Consider the following 19,138-nt stretch of genomic DNA (forward strand, 5'->3'; position numbering starts at 1 on the left):
TATTTGTATTTTTTATATATATATATATATATATATATATATATATATATATATATATATATATATATATATATATATATATATATATATATATATATATATATATATATATATATATATATATGACCTAACACTGGAAAGTTTATTGTATCCACTTTTATCCAAATCATTTGTCCATTTGTCCTATACGTTGAACACATAGGCAGGCAAAATCGGGATTCGATCAAGCTACGTCACGGTAGATGGCATTCAATAGTCCAGCGCTGCCAGCATGCCGTCCACTGCAGCACCTAGACCTCCCTCCGATCCCTCCACCACTCCTCCTCCTCCTCCTACTCTGTGCTCCTCAGCGCCGCAGGTTGAATCTATTGGCCCCGTTTCCTGTCACATGGGTTGGAAATCGGATCCCAGCTTTCTACTGTCTGGTCCCGTCTTTGTGGGCTGAGTGCAGTGCAGCAGCGGGACGTGCCTTGAAGTTGAGGGACTTTTTAAACGCGGTCCAAAAAAGACACTCCTGCACAGTCCGGCCGGTGTGCGCATCCGTGCGTCAGGCTGCAGTTCACCTGAAAGCCACCAGACCAGCTCGAACCGAACCATGGATTCCTGGACACTGGCCTCTGCGCTTCTTCTCACAGGCTTTATTTCTTCCGCGGCTTACAGTCATTTTGACACCGGTGAGTCCAACTTTTCACTTTTCACGTTGTTTACGTCCGTTACTGTCTGCCAAATCGGTCTTTTGCGCGCTCGCGTTCTGCGTAAATGCTCGTCTTTAGAAACGTTAAACTGTGTTTGATTTCATCAGAACGAACCGAAAATCAGATCGTTGTTAGTTTGCAGCCCTCATAATAACTTTAGTCACAGCTTATGGCCGAAATGTGGATCTGCACAGAGAAAACCAAAGGAAAAAAATACAGAAGGGGAGTGGGTTTGTTTTTAAAGTGATGAGTTCGAACACAGGGTGAGCTCATGTGATCACATCTTCCACCTGTACTAGACACAATTCTGATCCAAACCACATCCGATCCTCCAGACTAAATGCTTGCGAAGTGAAAATCTTGGAACCGGATTGTCATCCATCAGGATGTGATGTGATGATGGGTTTTACGCACGGCGCTGAGCTGATCCGTCAGCGTGTGATGGATCACCGAGTGCGCGCTTTGAACGGTGACATCTTCAAATGTTACGCACAGTCACTGGCTGAATAAATGTGTCCACGAAACCAGGAGTATTAAAGAATATACGCAGGAGGAGACAGTTTTTAGACAGAGGAGCTTCCAGCATGTGGATCGTCACAAACACCTTTAAAACTGCAAAATGTGCGATATAAATGAGTATAATTGTTCCCTCTTTCACTTATAAAGATATATGTAAAACTACATGTTTTGCGAGCTAAGAAAATCATTTGTATTGTCATGTACATCTATAAAGAAGAGGAGTTCTGCGAATTTACTTGATGTGTCCAAATAGCACAACATTCCTCAGTATTCCCTACAGCATGGTTTGTAGTGACACTCTTTCAGACATGATAACTCCAAAGCTCAGAATGCCAGCATCTTGTTATTTGCTGTGCCACATGTTGGTATGTAAGAGATGATGTGATTAACTTTTGATTAATATAGGCGTGGGGTAACATGTTCAAATACTGATTGGCTGATTTGAAAAGCACCTATTACCAATCAAAGCAGATCATCTACTTAAATACTTATGCCCATAAAGAGAGAAAAGAGCATTGGCTGTGCAACCCACAGGCCTGTACATAGGTTACTGTTGTGAGACTTGAACCCCTGTGTAATATCGTGGGATTTGACCACTTACGGGGACAGCCTGCCATTGTGCAAAACAAACACAGCATCACTTCACATGGAAACATGGTGTACTGTTTTATTTTTGGCTGAAATCACCGAAGCAGTAGCAAAAAGTACATTTTTTTCATTACCCAGTGGAGAAAGAAAGACAAGGCAAATGGGAGAGGTTGTGTCTGTAGGTTTTCGCAAGATTTAATGTGAATAATGATAATGGGGCTGTCCCCAGAAGTAGGATTACTGCATCATATGCTCTTTCATTTGCCCCATTACTTGCCCCAGTTAGATACAGAGAAAAAAGTACACCATTTGGATCATGTGGGATCAGCATATAAAATCAAACAGATTCAATGAATTTTTGTCAGTGTGTACGAGGTCTATTAGAAAAGTATCCGACCTTATTATTTTTTTCAAAAAACCATAAGGATTTGAATCACGTATGATTACATCAGACATACTTGAACCCTCATGGGCATGTAAGAGTTTTTTCACGCCTGTCGGTTACGTCATTCGCCTGTGGGCAGTCTTTGAGTGAGGAGTCGTCCACCCTCTCGTCGATTTTTTCATTGTTTAGGAATGGCTCAGAGACTGCTGCTTTGTTTGATCAAAATTTTTTCAAAACTGTAAGGCACAACTGAGTGGACACCATTCGATAAATTCAGCTGGTTTTCGGTAAAAATTTTAACGGCTGATGAGAGATTTTGGTCTGTAACTGTCGCTTTAAGGACAGCCCACGGCGATCTGCGCTTCGAGGCGGCAGCGTCTCACCGTTTCAAGTTGAAAACTTCCACATTTCAGGCTCTGTTGACCCAGTAAGTCATCAGAGAACAGAGAACTTTCAGAAGAAGTCGGCATGAGGAGTTTATTCAGACATTCCATTGTTAACGGACATTTTGTAATGAAAGAACGTGCGGGCAGAGTCGCATGTCGGGCCGGACCCGACCGCGGGGGGTTGCGACAGGAAAAACACCTCCGTTGGAAACCTTAACGGACAAGTTGGAACATGCCCAAGCTGTTAAACAATTTCTCAGTTACTCACTTGTTGAAAGCCATCAAAAGCCGCCTGAATTTTACAAATGGTTTTCAACACGGAGGTGTTTTTCCTGTCGCGGCGCACACAGATTCGCCGAGTCATCACAGAAACGACTCGGCGAATTTGCGCGCACGTCTTTCATTAAAAAATGTCCTTAAACAGTGGAATGTCCGCATAAAGTCCTCATGCCGGCCTCTTCTGAATCTTCTATGTTCTATCACGACGTCCTGGGTGAATTAAGCCTTAAATTAGGATGTTTTCAGGTCGAAACAGGCCGACGACGGCACCTGGAAGCGCTGCAGGATGTCCCGCTCTGTGGGAAGTCCTTACACCGACAGAAACACCCCATAATCTCTCATCAGCCATTAAACTTTTCACCGAAAACCAGCTTAATTTCTCGAATAGTATCCACTCGGATATTCCTCACAGATCCAGAAAATTTTTTTGATAAAGCAACGCACGCCGTCTGGAGCAGCATGTGAAACAAAGGAATTCAGCCGAGAGGGCGGGACCACATCTCACTCAAGGCCTGCCTAAAACTCACGCATGCGCACGAGGGTTCAAGTATGATTGGTGGAATCACACGTCATTCAAATCCATATAGTTAAAAAAATAAATAAAAGGGTCGGTTTATTGTCTAATAGACCTCGTATAAAATCTTGTAAAAAAATTTAATTAAGTTTGTATTGAATACATACATTTCTAAATTACACTGAAAAAAGTAACATGATCTTTGTTGGAATAGTGTTTGGATATTACAAATTTGATATCATGTGGTTGACAACACAAACTTTTATGATGTGCGTCTACATACGTGGTGTGTCCATAAAGTAACGGTCCTTTTTATTTTTTTTTAAAAACTATATGGATTTCATTCATATGTTTTTACGTCAGACATGCTTGAACCCTCGTGCGCATGCGTGAGTCTTTCCACGCCTGTCAGTCAATCAATCAATCAATCAATTTTTTATATAGCGCCAAATCACAACAAACAGTTGCCCCAAGGCGCTTTATATTGTAAGGCAAGGCCATACAATAATTATGTAAAACCCCAACGGTCAAAACGACCCCCTGTGAGCAAGCACTTGGCTACAGTGGGAAGGAAAAACTCCCTTTTAACAGGAAGAAACCTCCAGTAGAACCAGGCTCAGGGAGGGGCAGTCTTCTGCTGGGACTGGTTGGGGCTGAGGGAGAGAACCAGGAAAAAGACATGCAGTGGAGGGGAGCAGAGATCAATCACTAATGATTAAATGCAGAGTGGTGCATACAGAGCAAAAAGAGAAAGAAACAGTGCATCATGGGAACCCCCCAGCAGTCTACGTCTATAGCAGCATAACTAAGGGATGGTTCAGGGTCACCTGATCCAGCCCTAACTATAAGCTTTAGCAAAAAGGAAAGTTTTAAGCCTAATCTTAAAAGTAGAGAAGGTGTCTGTCTCCCTGATCTGATGGTCAGTGATGTCATTCGCCTGTGAGCACGCCTTGGGAAGGAGTGGTCCTGCCCCCTCGTTGGATTTTCATTGTCTGGAAATGGCGGAATGAAAAGGACTTTTTTTCCATCAGAATTTTTTCAGAAGCTGTTAGAGACTGGCACCTGGAAACCATTCGATTCACAGGCGAATGACGTCACCGACAGGCATGCGCACGAGGGTTCAAGCATGTCTGACGTAAAAACATATGAATGAAATCCATATAGTTTTTGAAAAAAATAAAAAGGACCGTTACTTTATTGACAGACCTCGTAGAAGTAGCCTAATGAATTCATAATGTTGAAATCGAGCCATCGACCGGTCAGAGGACAGTCAACAGTGTAGTCAACCTATTACTTGAAAATCGAATTTCAATTCATATTTGTTAATTGTTTTGAACACACACAAACAGAGATAGATAGACAGACAGACATTTTGTGATATATATATATATATATATATATGAAAAATTGAGACAATATGAAAACAAGCTGCCAGTAATAGAAAATGCCAATATATGTGTGGAATGTGACCATTGTGTGTGTGCTATGACGTTCAGTAGAGTTTAACATGGTGTTAGTGTCATCTGCTGCTTCCTGGCCAGTATTTGTCTCTTTCCCATTTTATCACGGATTGATAGTTTCTGAACAACCTGATGCTTTTCAGCCTCTCACACAGATGACTTGTGCGTTGTGCGTATGATGACTGACACTGAATGGCGAGTGTTTTGTACATGACCAAATCACTTGCCACACCCTGGGAAGTACCAGCAAACGTGGCGTTGTGTGACGTGCTTGTGGCGGATAGTGGTGAGTTGGGTGGCGAGTGGTACACGTGCCTTTGAAAGTCAAAAAAAGTCAAAAAGTCTGTGTGAGAGATGCTTTCCATTTACTTTGACTTCTGTTTCACAGCAGACAGTATGAACCCAAGATATTTCATATTTTGTGTGGTCAGTTTCATTTCTTTTGTGAATATGCTTCCATTCCTGCAGTTAGGGCCTGCAACACATTCCGAAAAAAAAAAAAAGTTGTGATGCTAAAGCATTTCCTTACATTGTAATGTTGCCACTCCTTCTCACAACACTTAAAAGACATTTTGGCATTGAGGCAGTGAAGTGTGCCAGGTGTTATTTTGTCCCATTCTTCCTGCCAACATGTCAGTATGGTGTCATTGTTGCATATTTCATTGCAACATTCTCAAAACATTCTCTCTTCGGGACAGGTCAGGACTGCAGCCAAGCCAGTCCAATACCCATAGGGATGTCATTGCAATCTGTGCAGAATATGGTTTTGCATTTTCTTGTTGAAAAACACATGGACATCCTTGGAAAAAGATGTGTTTAAGGCAGCATTTGTTGCTCTAAAATCTTAATGTACATTTCTGCATTAATGCTATCATCACAGAAATGTAAATTACCTTTGCCAAAGGCACAAAAAACTCCATACCATGACAAACCCTGGCTTTTAGACTACTAACAGTCTGGATGATCACATCATGTCCATTTATTAAAAAAAAAGAAAGAAAAACAACAACAACAACCCCCCCCCCCCCCCCCAAAACACCAGCATACTGATTTGTCTGACCACAATGCACGTTCCAGTGTGTGACAGTCCAACCCACATACCATATATATATATATATATATATATATATATATATATATATATATATATATATATATATATATATATATATATATATATATATATATATATATTGTTATTAATGAGTAAGTTTTTAAAATTAAAATCTGTATTTCTGAACAAATATTAATATTCAGTTTGAATATTAATTTAATCATAAGGCTTTTGATCAAAATTTAATTTAGAGCATAATTCTGTTTGCATCATTGGTGGCTCATTACCCCATTTCCCATCAGGCTCTGGGTCAAGCCTGGACTTGTGAATTAATGATCAAGCGTCTGTGAAAGGTTTATTGATGTTCAGATTTATGTTAAGTTAATATAGTTTAATAGGTGTTAATGACGTGAAATGCACAGTAGGATTCATGCACACCCCCCACCCCCACCCCCGAACTTGGCACACTTGGGGTCAGTCAATTAATAGAAAAGAGTAGTTCTCCTCGAGCTCCGCCCACTAGCCGAACATAAAAATTCATGTTCCCAAAATGAACATGAAGCTCTGTTCAGTCATTTTCATTCGTCCTCAGGATGTGCCTGATACACTGGGGTGCATTTGGTCTATCTGAACGGGTTCAAAGAAGATCTCTGTTCAGAGCTGCTTACCCAATATCTAATAATGATGACCACACAAACCAAGCTTCTCCTTGCTGTAATTTGTGCCGCGTTTCATGTTGAAGCAGCAAATCCACATGCTTTCCTTTTTAATTTTTTTGTCTCCTAATTATACCCTTGGCTTTCAAATTAGAGGGTCCACCATCTGGGCTAGTGCGTAAGTACTCCCATGTGTACCTACGCATTAACAAAGTATTTAAAGGAATGGTATTCCCCCTCATAACAGTGAGGAGTAAAAAAAAATAAAAGAAGCCATGCTTAGTTTAAGCCAGTTTGCCATATTTACTGTACAATAAAACAATAATTCCATATGTGAGAGGCCAGTCTGGCTATAAATACAAGCAATGTCTTTTCTGCTCTCTCTGCTTTATTCTGACCAGATGCTCCTGATATGTTTAAACTGTGAAAAAAGGAATCAAAAACACCTTAAAGCTGTAGGGCCTTTCAGATTTCACAAAACTGAGAAAATTTAGTTTCTACCAAAATCCCAGAATTATAATGTAGGTTTATTTTTGTAACATGTTGCAAAATTACAGCTCATTTTAATGAAGATGGCATATTTATCCTGGGGGAAATTCCACAGTGAATATTGTCTTTTCCTTCATCGCTGTTATGCGGACTAACTACAGGAGGAATCACATGTGCAAGTGTGATGTTTTGAGATTACCTGTGACTCATCTTACATTAACATCCATAAGATTTCTTGTAACTTCCAAATCTACCAAATGTTGGTTGTAGCATCTGATCCCTTGAATTTCTCTCCCTCAGGGGTTGAAATTCTAAATTGTTTCCAGACAGCATGGATTTTGATCATGTTGACAATATTATATTATGAATCCCTTATCTAAATGCTTAGGAATAAAATTATAGTGGTGCCAAAGAAAATTCTTTTTATGAATTAAAGCTTAAAAAACCCAGTGGCACTATACCTTTAATATAAGTAAGTCCCTTTGGCTGTTCCCTTGTTTGCTACTCAGAGTCGCAACAGCAGATCTGAGGTGTAGCTGCATGTTGGTTTGGCACAAGTTTTATGCTGATGCAAGTCCATGTTACATTCGCTGTTTCGTAGTTGTGAATCTTGCACCATCTCATAGTCTGTGACTCATGCAAGAGGTCAGTTTCAGCAAAGTTCTGGTTCAGGGCACAGTGTAAACACACCTCGTTAAGTATGGACAACAAGACAACTTCGGGGCATGGCAGAAGTAGATAACCCTCTCAATTCAGGAGAAGGTCTCATCATCATAATCACCGGTGAATTTGCTGGATCAACGCATCCACATCCTTGCTAGCCATTGTTTACATGCGCTGTGAGACACCAGAACTCTGCTGGAGCCGCAGTGCATTATGGGAAGCGCAGGGGGCTGCCAGGGGGATTATCGGAAATGTTAAATTACTGAATGGAGAAAGGGCAGGGGTGGCATTGAACCGGAAACTTACCACACTGGAAATAAGTGCACTTAACATATTAGTAAATAACTGTGCAAAACTTGAGACCCCAAACAGCTGATATGACGCCCTTATCATATACCTATAAATGATACGCCAATATGATTGGATAAAACACTAAAGAATAAATAGCAATACACCCTTTTCATGGACGGGTAATATTTTTCATACCACCCGAGTAATCACCCAATCTGGACAGCGGAGCAGCACCACAACGAAGAGGAGCGGTCAGAGGAACTGTGAAATACTGGTGAGTCCCTATTAATAATTTCTTACGTGTCCAACCTCGTAGGTTGATCGTTAAAATTAAATTCGTTAGTTCTAAAAGCCATCATAATTATTTATAGGAAAACATTCTATTTTCTACTAAGGTTTGAACTTAGTGAGAAAATGTTAATGCCTGTTTGAGAAAAGTGTATAAAGTGTGTAGTGAGGGGTTTTACAGCCTTAAACATCTATAATAATTGTAAGAAATAACACTGACTACTTCGCGGATTTCGCCTATCGCAGGTTATTTTTAGAACGTAACTCCTGCAATAAACGAGGGACCACTGTATATGATAAAATCATTAGGGTGCCGAAGGGTGTATGGTTTTCTTCAGGGTGTATAAAGCCATATTCGTTGGTGAACAACTTGATAACTGATAATATCTGGGTTTTGCCATGTTGGCAGCAATGACTCCGTCTATAACACAAAGACGACAAACCCCATGAGTACACACGTGTGAAACGTTAACAAGGTAAATGTAGCTCTGGGTGTCGGTTGCATTTGTGGAGCGGTTAAGTGTCTTTATGCAACATATACTGTATGATAATGTGCTCATTTGCCATCAAGAGCACTTCATATTCTCAGCCGCGTGAACCACACACTCTTTTTGGTAAGAGGTGGAGCGTGGGTGGCTCCATTGTGACGAGAGAAGCCACATATCTTCGAGTCTGAACCAGCCACGCTAACAGCCTACCCTTGGTTCATGTGTTTCTTAAATCATATTTTTGGAGACTGTCTGGTGGTTCTGATAACAGTCTGCTTTGGTTTTGTGCATTGGAATTTATGAGCCACTTATTTTCTCAGTAATCGTGCATTAACAGGAACTGACAGATCATGCTACTGATAGCTGCTAAAAGTGCTAATGCCGTTAGCATACATTAAATAACACGAGAATTTCACAAATATTGCAGTAGGGCCATCTTAGTTGATGCATTAGGACATTTCACCACACAGCAACCCATAGTTATTCCAGGGGGTTTTAATAAAATGCTCAAAACGACAGACATACCGTAGCCTTCCACAACAGCTAGCGGCCATAGCCTGGCGCTGATGAAGTTGGAGCTCAGCTCAGCAGCTGTCACTCAAAGTAACCACACCCCTAATTATGCATAACATTATGGCTAAAAACATCTTAAAAAGGTCAGAAAAAAATCATTTGTCATGGAGGGGGACACTAGCTAAAGATTCCAAAACTTTTTTTTGTACTGTAAACATGTTTATGAAAGGGAACCTGCTTATTTTTGAAGCCAACCTCAACCTTTTCTTCTGAATGGGTCGTTTGGCTTGAACATGTTGTTCTTAGTTCTTATAGGCTTTTTTTCATAGGGTGTGGTATTTTGTAGTCAGTGTGCAAGTACAGGAATACATGATGTATCCAAAAACAACAAAAAAAAAAAACCAAAAACAACAAATAGAACTAGTTATAGTAATTTTGTTTAAAAATTACACTAATTGCCATTAAGCAGGACACAAGTAGAAATACAGAAAATTTAGGAAAACCTAGATAAAGAAAAATAGAATAATATATAGCTTCCATTGAAGAGAAATACATATATAGAACCTAAAACAGCTACGAGAAAATGTTTGCCTCCCCACTTCATTTGACAAATCAAGTAAAAACTTTGTAACTGTAAGATGTTCTTACTGACAACTAACAACACTCAATAAGCATTTGGGAACTGAGGATACTCATTGTACGTGTCACGATGGGGTATAAAAGAACAATCCCCAAAAGGCTCAGTCATTCACAAGCAAAGATGGGGTGAGGATCAGATTCACCACTTTGTGATCAACTGTGTGAAAAAATAGTCCAACAGTTTAAGAGCAATGTTTCTCAATGTTCAATTGCAACGAATTTAGGGATTCTATCATCTACAGTCAATAATATAATCAGAAGATTCAGAGAAGCTGGAGAACTTTCTACACGTAAGCGGGAAGACCGAAAACCAACATTTAATGCCCGTGACCTTCGATCCTTCAGGCGACACTGCATTAAAAACTGACATCATTGTGTAAAGGATCTTACCACGTGGGCTCAGGAACACTTCAGAAAACCATTGTCAGTTAATACAGTTCATCACTACATCTACAAGTGCAATTTAAAACTCTACCATGCAAAGCGAAAGCCATAAAACAACAACATCCAGAAACGTCGCCGCCTTCTCTGAGCCTGAGCTCATTTGAAATGGACAGAGGCAAAGTGGAAAAGTGTGCTGTGGTCTGATGAGTCCATATTTCAAATTGTTTTTGGAAATCATGGACGTCGTGTCCTCCGGACAAAAGAGGGAAAAGACCATCCAGATTGTCACCAGCGCAAAGTTCAAAAGCCAGCATCTGTGATGGTATGGGGGTGTGTTAGTGCCCATGGCATGGGGAACTTACACATCTGTGATGGCACCATCAATGCTGAAAGGTACATCCAGGTTTGGGAGCAACACATGCTGCGATCCAAACAACGTCTTTTTCAGGGACGTCCCTGTTTATTTCAGCAAGACAATGCCACATTTTGCACGTGTTACAACAGCGTGGCTTCATAGTAAAAGAGTACGGGTACTAGACTGGCCTGCCTGCAGTCCAGACCTGTCGCCTGTTGAAAATATGTTGTGCATTATGAAGTGCAAAATATGACAATGGAGACCCTGGACTGTTGATTATTTGTGATAATAGTCTCCTCAGTTCCCAAACACTTGTTGAGTGTTTTTTAGAAGGAAAGGTGATGTAACACAGTGGTAAACATACCACTGTCCCAGCTTTTTTGAAATGTGTTGCAGGCATCCATTTCAAAATGAGCAAATATTTGCACAAAACAATAAAGTTTATCAGTTTGAACATTAAATATCTTGTCTTTGTGGTGTATTCAATTGAATATAGGTTAAAGAGGATTTGCAAATCATTGTATTCTGTTTTTAATTTACATTTTACACAACATCCCAACTTCATTGGAATTGGGGTTGTACCACTGTGGCTCTGGCTCTATCCGCTGTGGTGACCCTGATTAAACAGGAGCAGCCGAAAGGGAAACAACAACAATTTTGAGTTGCTGTTGAAGGTCTATTATGTTTCTTTGGCACCATGATGTTGGGACTGACCACATTTGGTGTGCAAGGGTTGAATCCCCGTAATCCATGATGGAATACAATTCCAGGGTGCCTAAAACGAAATCATTTTTGCATTTGGGGGTGACCCTGTCGTGGGGACAGGCCCACTGACGGGGTGAGGAATCTGGATGACCCCTGCCTGTGGTGCTGGCACCTGCGTGGACTTCTTATCTTCTTTATATTATTATGTTGTTTGATCTCCTGTTTTCTGTTTCTTCAGCTTTGTAAAACTTTGTAAAAACCTTGCAACTGTTAGAATGACCTAAGCAGTGGGTCCCCCCTTTGAGTCTGGTCTGCTTGAGGTTTCTTCCTCAGTATCATCAGAGGGAGTTTTTCCTTACCACTGTCTCCTGTGTGCTTGCTTTAGGGCTTGGTAAGGTTAGACCTTACTTGTGTGAAGAGCCTTGAGGCAGCTTTTGTGGTGATTTGGCGCTATATAAATGAAAATAAATGAAATTCATTTTTATGTCTTAAAATGGAGAAAGAAAGAAAGGGAGTACACGTTTAAACACATCGCATCTGTAAAGGTTACACCAAAATGATGTGTTGAATCTTCCACTGTGAGTGTAACACTCAAATGCTTTTTACAGTCGAATTCAGCAGCGTGGCTTTTGTCTGAATATGAGGTACAGCCATTCAATCGGGGGTGTCGGTTGCATTTGTGGAGTGGTTAAGTGTCTTTATGCAACATATAATATGATAATGTGCTCATTTGCCATCAAGAGCACTTCATATTCTCAGCCGCGTGAACCACACACTCTTTTCGATCATAATGTGCATGACGCCTCTTATAGCGCTGCACCTGAGAGGCTGTATAGAGAAACTTGACAAGACTCCCACATGCTGTTTTGTTTGACTGTGCTGTGCTGTGCTCACTTGGCAGTTACTTAGGCCTTTAACATAAAATACGCGAGTGGAAGCAGAATCCTGTCAGCGCTGTCAAAATGAGGCGTAATTGAGTCACACTGTAAGCCGGTAATAACGTAGCTGACGGTGTGAGATGTCGCGAACAGGCTCGAGCCGGTTAGTGGGACAGGAATTAGTTTGTTCTTGACGTTCCTGCTATCTATAATCGGCTTTACTACCAAATGGATGCTAGCGGTGAAAGTGCTGGCGAGAGTCGAGCGCTGTTTCTTTTTCTTTTGTTGATGCTGTGCGCCGTCCGTTTGAGATGTGCATTATTTGAGACTCCAGTATTCCTACATGGCTTGAGCTGCATCTGATTCCAATGCCTTTGCTATCGCAAGATCTACAACAAATGGAAAGTTCAACAGCTGCAATAGCATTTTCTTTCTGGTAACATTAAAAGAAAATCTCACGCTTTGATTGTATTTGTCGAGCACAGGCTTGAAAAGGGCAAGCGGTGACATTTTGGCAAACGGGGAGCGTGCTCTTATTATGTGTTCACAGAAATCAGAGCTGTCAGGAATCACACCTTATGAAGTAAACATCACACCGCTCTCCACCCAACCTGTTTTGGTCTGATTGGAGGCTGGCGGTGCCTTGTAGGCTTCGCTTTTCATCTGTAGACTTTGTCAAGTCTCTTAACTAGATCTGCATGAAATAACTTCTAAGGCTGCTTTTTGTGCACTTAAGTATTTGATCAAACTAACTCATGTCAGACGGAGTGCCTTGATTGTTTCCAGTCAAAACCAGAAGTATTTTTTTACCCAGCAAAAGCAGGGTATTGTGTTCATTGGTGTGTGTGTCTGTGTGCCTGTGGACAAGATAACTCAAAAATGACTGAATGGGTTTTTGTAAAACTTGGTGGGTATATTATTTGGATAGATATCTAGAGGTGATTAAATTTTAGAGTAGTTTTGCCAAAGATCAAGGTCAAGAGAAGCATACAAAAAAAAACATTTCTTTGTATATCTGAGCAACCAAGATGCCTGCATGGATGATCTGAAGCATATATTGATCAGCCAAATATGTGATTGATTGGTGTAAATGACTTCATAATGAAGTCACACGATGAAGCCATACATAGTAAAAAAACAAAAAACAAAACACCATTACAGACATGCATATTTACATATACAGTGATATCGTGGTAAGTAGAACATGCAGAGTATGCATCAGCCCTCTGATGCCTTTCATTTACCTTTGCACTTGTTCAGCAGTTATCTCTCCATGTTATGGTTCCTTAAAGCCATACCTTAGACCATCACCTTAACTTAGGGGAGGTGATGGTCTAGTGCAGGGGTAGGGAACCTGTTCCAGAAAGAGCCATGAGGGTGCAGGTTTTCTTTGCAGCCACTGACTCCACCAGGTGATTTCACTGATTAACTGATTCCATCTGCTCAAAGTAATATTAATCAGTAAAATCACCTGGTGGAGTCAGTGGCTGCAAAGAAAACCTGCACCCTCATGGCTCTTTCTGGAACAGGTTGCCTACCCCTGGTCTAGTGGTTAAGGTGTTGGGCTTGAGTCCAGAAGATCATGGGTTCAAATCCCCGCCTGACTGGAAAATCACTAAGGGCCCTTGGGCAAGGCCTTTAATCCCCTATTGTTCCCGGTGTGTAGTGAGTGCCTTGTATGGCAGCACCCTGACATCAGGGTGAATGTGAGGCATTATTTGTAAAGCGCTTTGTGCATCTGATGCAGATGGAAAAGAGCTATATACGAGGGCTGTCAATAAAGTAACGGTCCTTTTTATTTTTTTCAAAAACTATATGGATTTCATTCATATGTTTTTACGTCAGACATGCTTGAACCCTCGTGCGCATGCGTGAGTTTTTCCACGCCTGTCGGTGACGTCATTCGCCTGTGAGCACTCCTTGTGGGAGGAGTCGTCCAGCCCCTCGTCGGAATTCCTTTGTCTGAGAAGTTGCTGAGAGACTGGCGCTTTGTTTGATCAAAATTTTTTCTAAACCTGTGAGACACATCGAAGTGGACACGGTTCGAAAAATTAAGCTGGTTTTCAGTGAAAATTTTAACGGCTGATGAGAGATTTTGAGGTGATTCTGTCGCTTTAAGGACTTCCCACGGTGCGAGACGTCGCGCAGCGCTCTCAGGCGGCGTCGTCAGCCTGTTCAAGCTGAAAACCTCCACATTTCAGGTTCTATTGATCCAGGATGTCGTGAGAGAACAGAGAAGTTTCAGAAGAAGTTGGTTTCAGCATTTTATCCGGATATTCCACTGTTAAAGGAGATTTTTTTAATGAAAGACATGTGGACGGGTCCGCGCGTCGGGACGCAGCCGCCGCGACGCTCCGCCAAAGGAAAAACACCTCTGTTGGAAGCCTTAAGGACAAGTTGGAACATGTCCTGCTGTTAAACAATTTCTCATATACTCACTCCACTGAAAGCCATCAAAAGCCGCCTGGATTTTACAAATGGTTATCAACACGGAGGTGTTTTTCCTGTGCTGCCGCACCGCGTCGGCTGCGTCCCGACGCGCGGACCCGTCCGCACGTCTTTCATTAAAAAAATCTCCTTTAACAGTGGAATATCTGGATAAAATGCTGAAACCGACTTCTTCTGAAACTTCTCTGTTCTCTCACGACGTCCTGGATCAATAGAGCCTGAAATGTGGAGGTTTTCAGCTTGAACAGGCTGACGACGGCGGCTGAGAGCGCTGAGCAACGTCTCGCACCGTGGGAAGTCCTTAAAGCGACAGAATCACCTCAAAATCTCTCATCAGCTGTTAAAATTTTCACTGAAAACCAGCTTAATTTTTCGAACCGTGTCCACTTCGATGTGTCTCACAGGTTTAGAAAAAATTTTGATCAAACAAAGCGCCAGTCTCTCAGCAACTTCTCAGACAAAGGAATTCCGACGAGGGGCTGGACGACTCCTCCCACAAGGAGTGCTCACAGGCGAATGACGTCACCGACAGGCGTGGAAAAACTCACGCATGCGCACGAGGGTTCAAGCATGTCTGACGTAAAAACATATGAATGAAATCCATATAGTTTTTGAAAAAAATAAAAAGGACCGTAACTTTATTGACAGCCCTCGTAAATGCTGTGCATTTACCATTTAAAGTGGTGCAGGTACAAAACAGAATAGTGCACGGATGGATGACACCCATCATTTTTTTTAATTACCGCATAACTGGCAACCTTCTGTTGCATCGGTCAAAGCACATCCCCTCTGCTCCCTGTCGACTCACTGTGCAGCAGGCCATGATGTTGGTTTGGATTCTGTCCGATTCACTGCACTTCACCACACATGATACTGAGTTAAGCTGCTTACGTTTTTTTTTTTTTTTTATCTGAGAATTTGAAGAACATTGTAACTCGTTCCTAAGTTAAATTCCTTGACAGTTAGATACTTGAATATGCTTTTTAAGGATTTACGTTATGAAAAACCAACATCCTCCCTTGCTGATCTACTGTATAGCGTACAGTCTAGAACGCAAAGCGCAAGTGCATTTTAGGGTGTGTCCAAGTTTGCTCCTCACACAGTGTGTATTCTGAGCACAGAGGAGGTCACAAGGTGCAAAGGTGTAGTATTTAATCAATTAGTTGTAGGTCAGAAAATCATCAGATTCTCATCTGTCGTCTCTTTTAATAGTCAGAGTGAACTCGATCCTGACATGCTGGTATTGAGAAAGTGTAGCTCAGTGAGAGGTTGAGTGGTGTGTTAACAGATCTGCACTCAGTGTCAAAATGCACAAGCAGAAAGCAGCCACCGAAGCTCCCTGAGGTGAAGCTGTGAAGCAGTAAAGAGTAGTTTTGTATTTTTACATTGGTGTTGTAATTATGCATGTTTTCACTTCAGTTCCAAAGTGTATGAGATGTGCAGACTTTGAAATTTGTTTACCCCCAACTACAATCAAATATTACCTAATGGCTGATATCAATTTTTAAGAAATAACTGATTTTAAACCATCATTGGATGAATAACCCCAGTCATAAAAAAAAAAAAAAAAAAATGCAGCGTTCTATTACTGCAGACACCTGCATGTTGGGATATGGACATAGAGACATTACGTGATAAATTACAACAAAAAAGCAAACCTCAAATAAAAGTAAGGCGTGTGAAGTATTTGGAGAGGTTGTTTATGAAGACAGCCGCACTGCTGTTTACTTTCTGTGCACCAATTGCAAACCCATTTTTCACGTTGGGTAGCAGGTTGCACATCATTTTCTGTTTATTAATATTTGCAACTGGAAGTCACAATCGGATTGAATTAAAGAATCAGGCGAGCGATGAGAGTGCGACAGTCGCACCTCTGAGATTCTCTTTACCCAAAGCGATCAAAGGGAATAATGTGATTATTAACCATCAGATGACAAAGTAAAACCTCTTAAATCATTCTAAAGTCTGTTTTAAGCAGAAATGAGACGATAATCTGTGAATTGCTGCTGATGCTGCGAAATGATGCATGCGCAGCAGCACATCAGACTGAGACGTGCTGCTGTGCGCTCTGATAGCTCCCCTGTCTTTTATGATGAAATAATGCTGAATGCTTTATGTGGAAATGATTTTGTACAAAAGCTTCAGATATCGGTCGCTGAGATAGATGATGACTGAAGTGCAGTTTTAAGCAGAAACGATGCGATAATTGGTAAATTGCTGATGGTGCTCGGGAATGACGCTAAAGCAGTGAAGGTGGGGGAGGGGAGTGATTTTTAGGGGCGACCATCCGGTTGGCGATACCGTCCTCACTGCTCAGGAGTGGATCCACGTGTCACCTGTGTACGTACGTTTTGAACCTGCCCATGTAAGGTGTATTTGTTCAACACAATGCTCAAATTTAGATCTGGTTTTGTTTTGATTTTCAAAAGACAAATTAATGATCAAACATGGTGGAAGAGTTATGTTTTAGTCAAGTCAAAGTGGTTCAACTTTGGACAGAACTGATCGGTTTTCAAAGCCACACAGATCCAAATATTATGTTGTCACAAAGCAGTAATGGGCATGAATCTCTGTCAAACATCTAAGGTGCAGGTGTCACACTCCTCGAGTGCCCCTTCTAGTTAGATTTGACTTTAAAAGGTTTAAACCTGCTAACAGAATATTCCGTTTCAGTAAATTACTTCAGAATACTGTAGGTGAAAGGTAAAATCACCAGAACACCTCTCAACACCCTGCAGTAAGTACTCAACAATACCTCACTGACAACAATGGTGGACCTTCTGTGTAATTTGGGCTGGTGTAAATGATATCAGAGGGTTTTGTCTGTGTTGTGTGTCTGTGCATACGCTTGTTTGTTTGCAGAATTCTAGAATGGCGTACGTGGACATATGAGAAGTTCGTTTCTCCTAATGCCAGAGTTCTCCCATTATTCTGGAGGCATATACCTTTGTGAAGTGTCTTGGAGTGAATTATGTTGTGATTTGGTGCTAAAAAATTAATTGAATGACAGCACTTTAAAATAAATATTTATTTTACGTGGTAGTATTTTACTTGTGGCCCGGGAAAGGGAAGTCTGGGGTCCCCTACTAGAACTGTTGCCCCCGCGACCCAATCCTGGATAAGCGGTTGAAGATGAGTGAGTGTGTGATGAGTGTTTACTTGGTAGTCGATTCATTATTTTTACATAGCTCACTCTTTGTTTCATCTATAAAATGTTGACAACTAGATAACAGCGCTTATTAGTTTCCTTGAGCATGATTTGTTCAACAAAAGGTTTAAATCCTAAAAGTAATTCTAATGTTTAAGATGGAACATGAACGGGTTGGTAAGGTTAGACCTTACTTGTGTGAAGCACGTTGAGGCAACTTTATTGTGATTTGGCGCTATATAAATTAAATTAAATTCAGTTAAATGGAAATGGCTAAAGTTTGTTAAGTTTCATGACTAAATATCATGATACTTGGGATTCGATAAATATCACAATACTTGAGAAATGTGATTCCACAAGAATTGCAATTTGACAATATAATGTAGGTGATCTATTTGGTTTTTACCAGACTAGACTACGGAGAAAAATTAAATGTGCTCACTTTGGTATTTGGGGATATTTTCTTGTGACCTGGCATTATTTTTTTTTGCCCTTGTGACTTTTAAAACAGAGACAACATCACATACAGTAAAACTAAGATTTGCGCTAATATGCATTGCGCCCTCTGCTGAATGGAAATGGTATTATATTTCCACGTTGTTTCCATCAACAACATATATACATCCATTTTCTGTACCTGCTTACTCCAGTTGGGGGTCACGGGGGGTGGAGGGAGGGGGGTGCTGGAGCCTATCCCAGCAGTCATGGGGTGTGAGGCAGGGTTCACCCTGGACAGGATGCCAGTCTGTCGCAGGGCCACATGTGGACAAACAAACACATTCACACTCACACACACACCTGCAGTCAATTTAAGGTTTCTAACATACCAAACATGCAAGTCTTTGGAAGCCAGAACAGCCAGAAGGAACCCATGCAAACATGGGGAAAACATGCAAACTCCACACAGAAAGGCCATAGGTGGGAATTGATCCCATTACCTTCTTGCTGTGAGGGAACAGTGCTAACCACTAAGCCACTGTGCTGCCCAACATATATAAATAATATGTACATATGTTGTTCTCTATGTTGCCATCTTTTGCATGGTGATACCAGATTACCTGGAGAGTGTCTAAAGCCGTGTTCCCACACAATTTGGACTATGTCTGTCCACAAATACGCTGCGTCACCGCTGTCGTACTGAATCTTGACTGTGTTCTGTCAACTCACACGATTTCTACAAAAACACCATGGCCTTATTATGATGTAACATCAAGCTTGAACTAAGAGTGACCATGAGTTAGCAAAATACTATCAAAATATCAAGATTCAAGATTCAAGATTCAGACTACATCCTACTGCCTCCTGCCTCACTA

General features: G+C 41.1%; 1 protein-coding gene across 2 annotated transcripts in view; it reads left to right on the forward strand.

Moving 5' to 3' along the window:
* The first annotated feature begins 417 nt into the window (after nt 1-417).
* kremen1 (kringle containing transmembrane protein 1) overlaps nt 418-19,138 on the forward strand; it is a 152,624-nt gene continuing 133,903 nt past the window's right edge. For both annotated transcript variants that reach the window (XM_034170853.1, XM_034170854.1), the window contains exon 1: nt 418-674. In XM_034170853.1, the coding sequence (XP_034026744.1) occupies nt 596-674 (79 nt within the window). In that variant the 5' untranslated portion in view covers nt 418-595. The remainder of the gene's footprint in view (nt 675-19,138) is intronic.

Source organism: Thalassophryne amazonica, chromosome 5 (assembly GCF_902500255.1).
Source record: "Thalassophryne amazonica chromosome 5, fThaAma1.1, whole genome shotgun sequence".
Taxonomy (NCBI): domain Eukaryota; kingdom Metazoa; phylum Chordata; class Actinopteri; order Batrachoidiformes; family Batrachoididae; genus Thalassophryne; species Thalassophryne amazonica.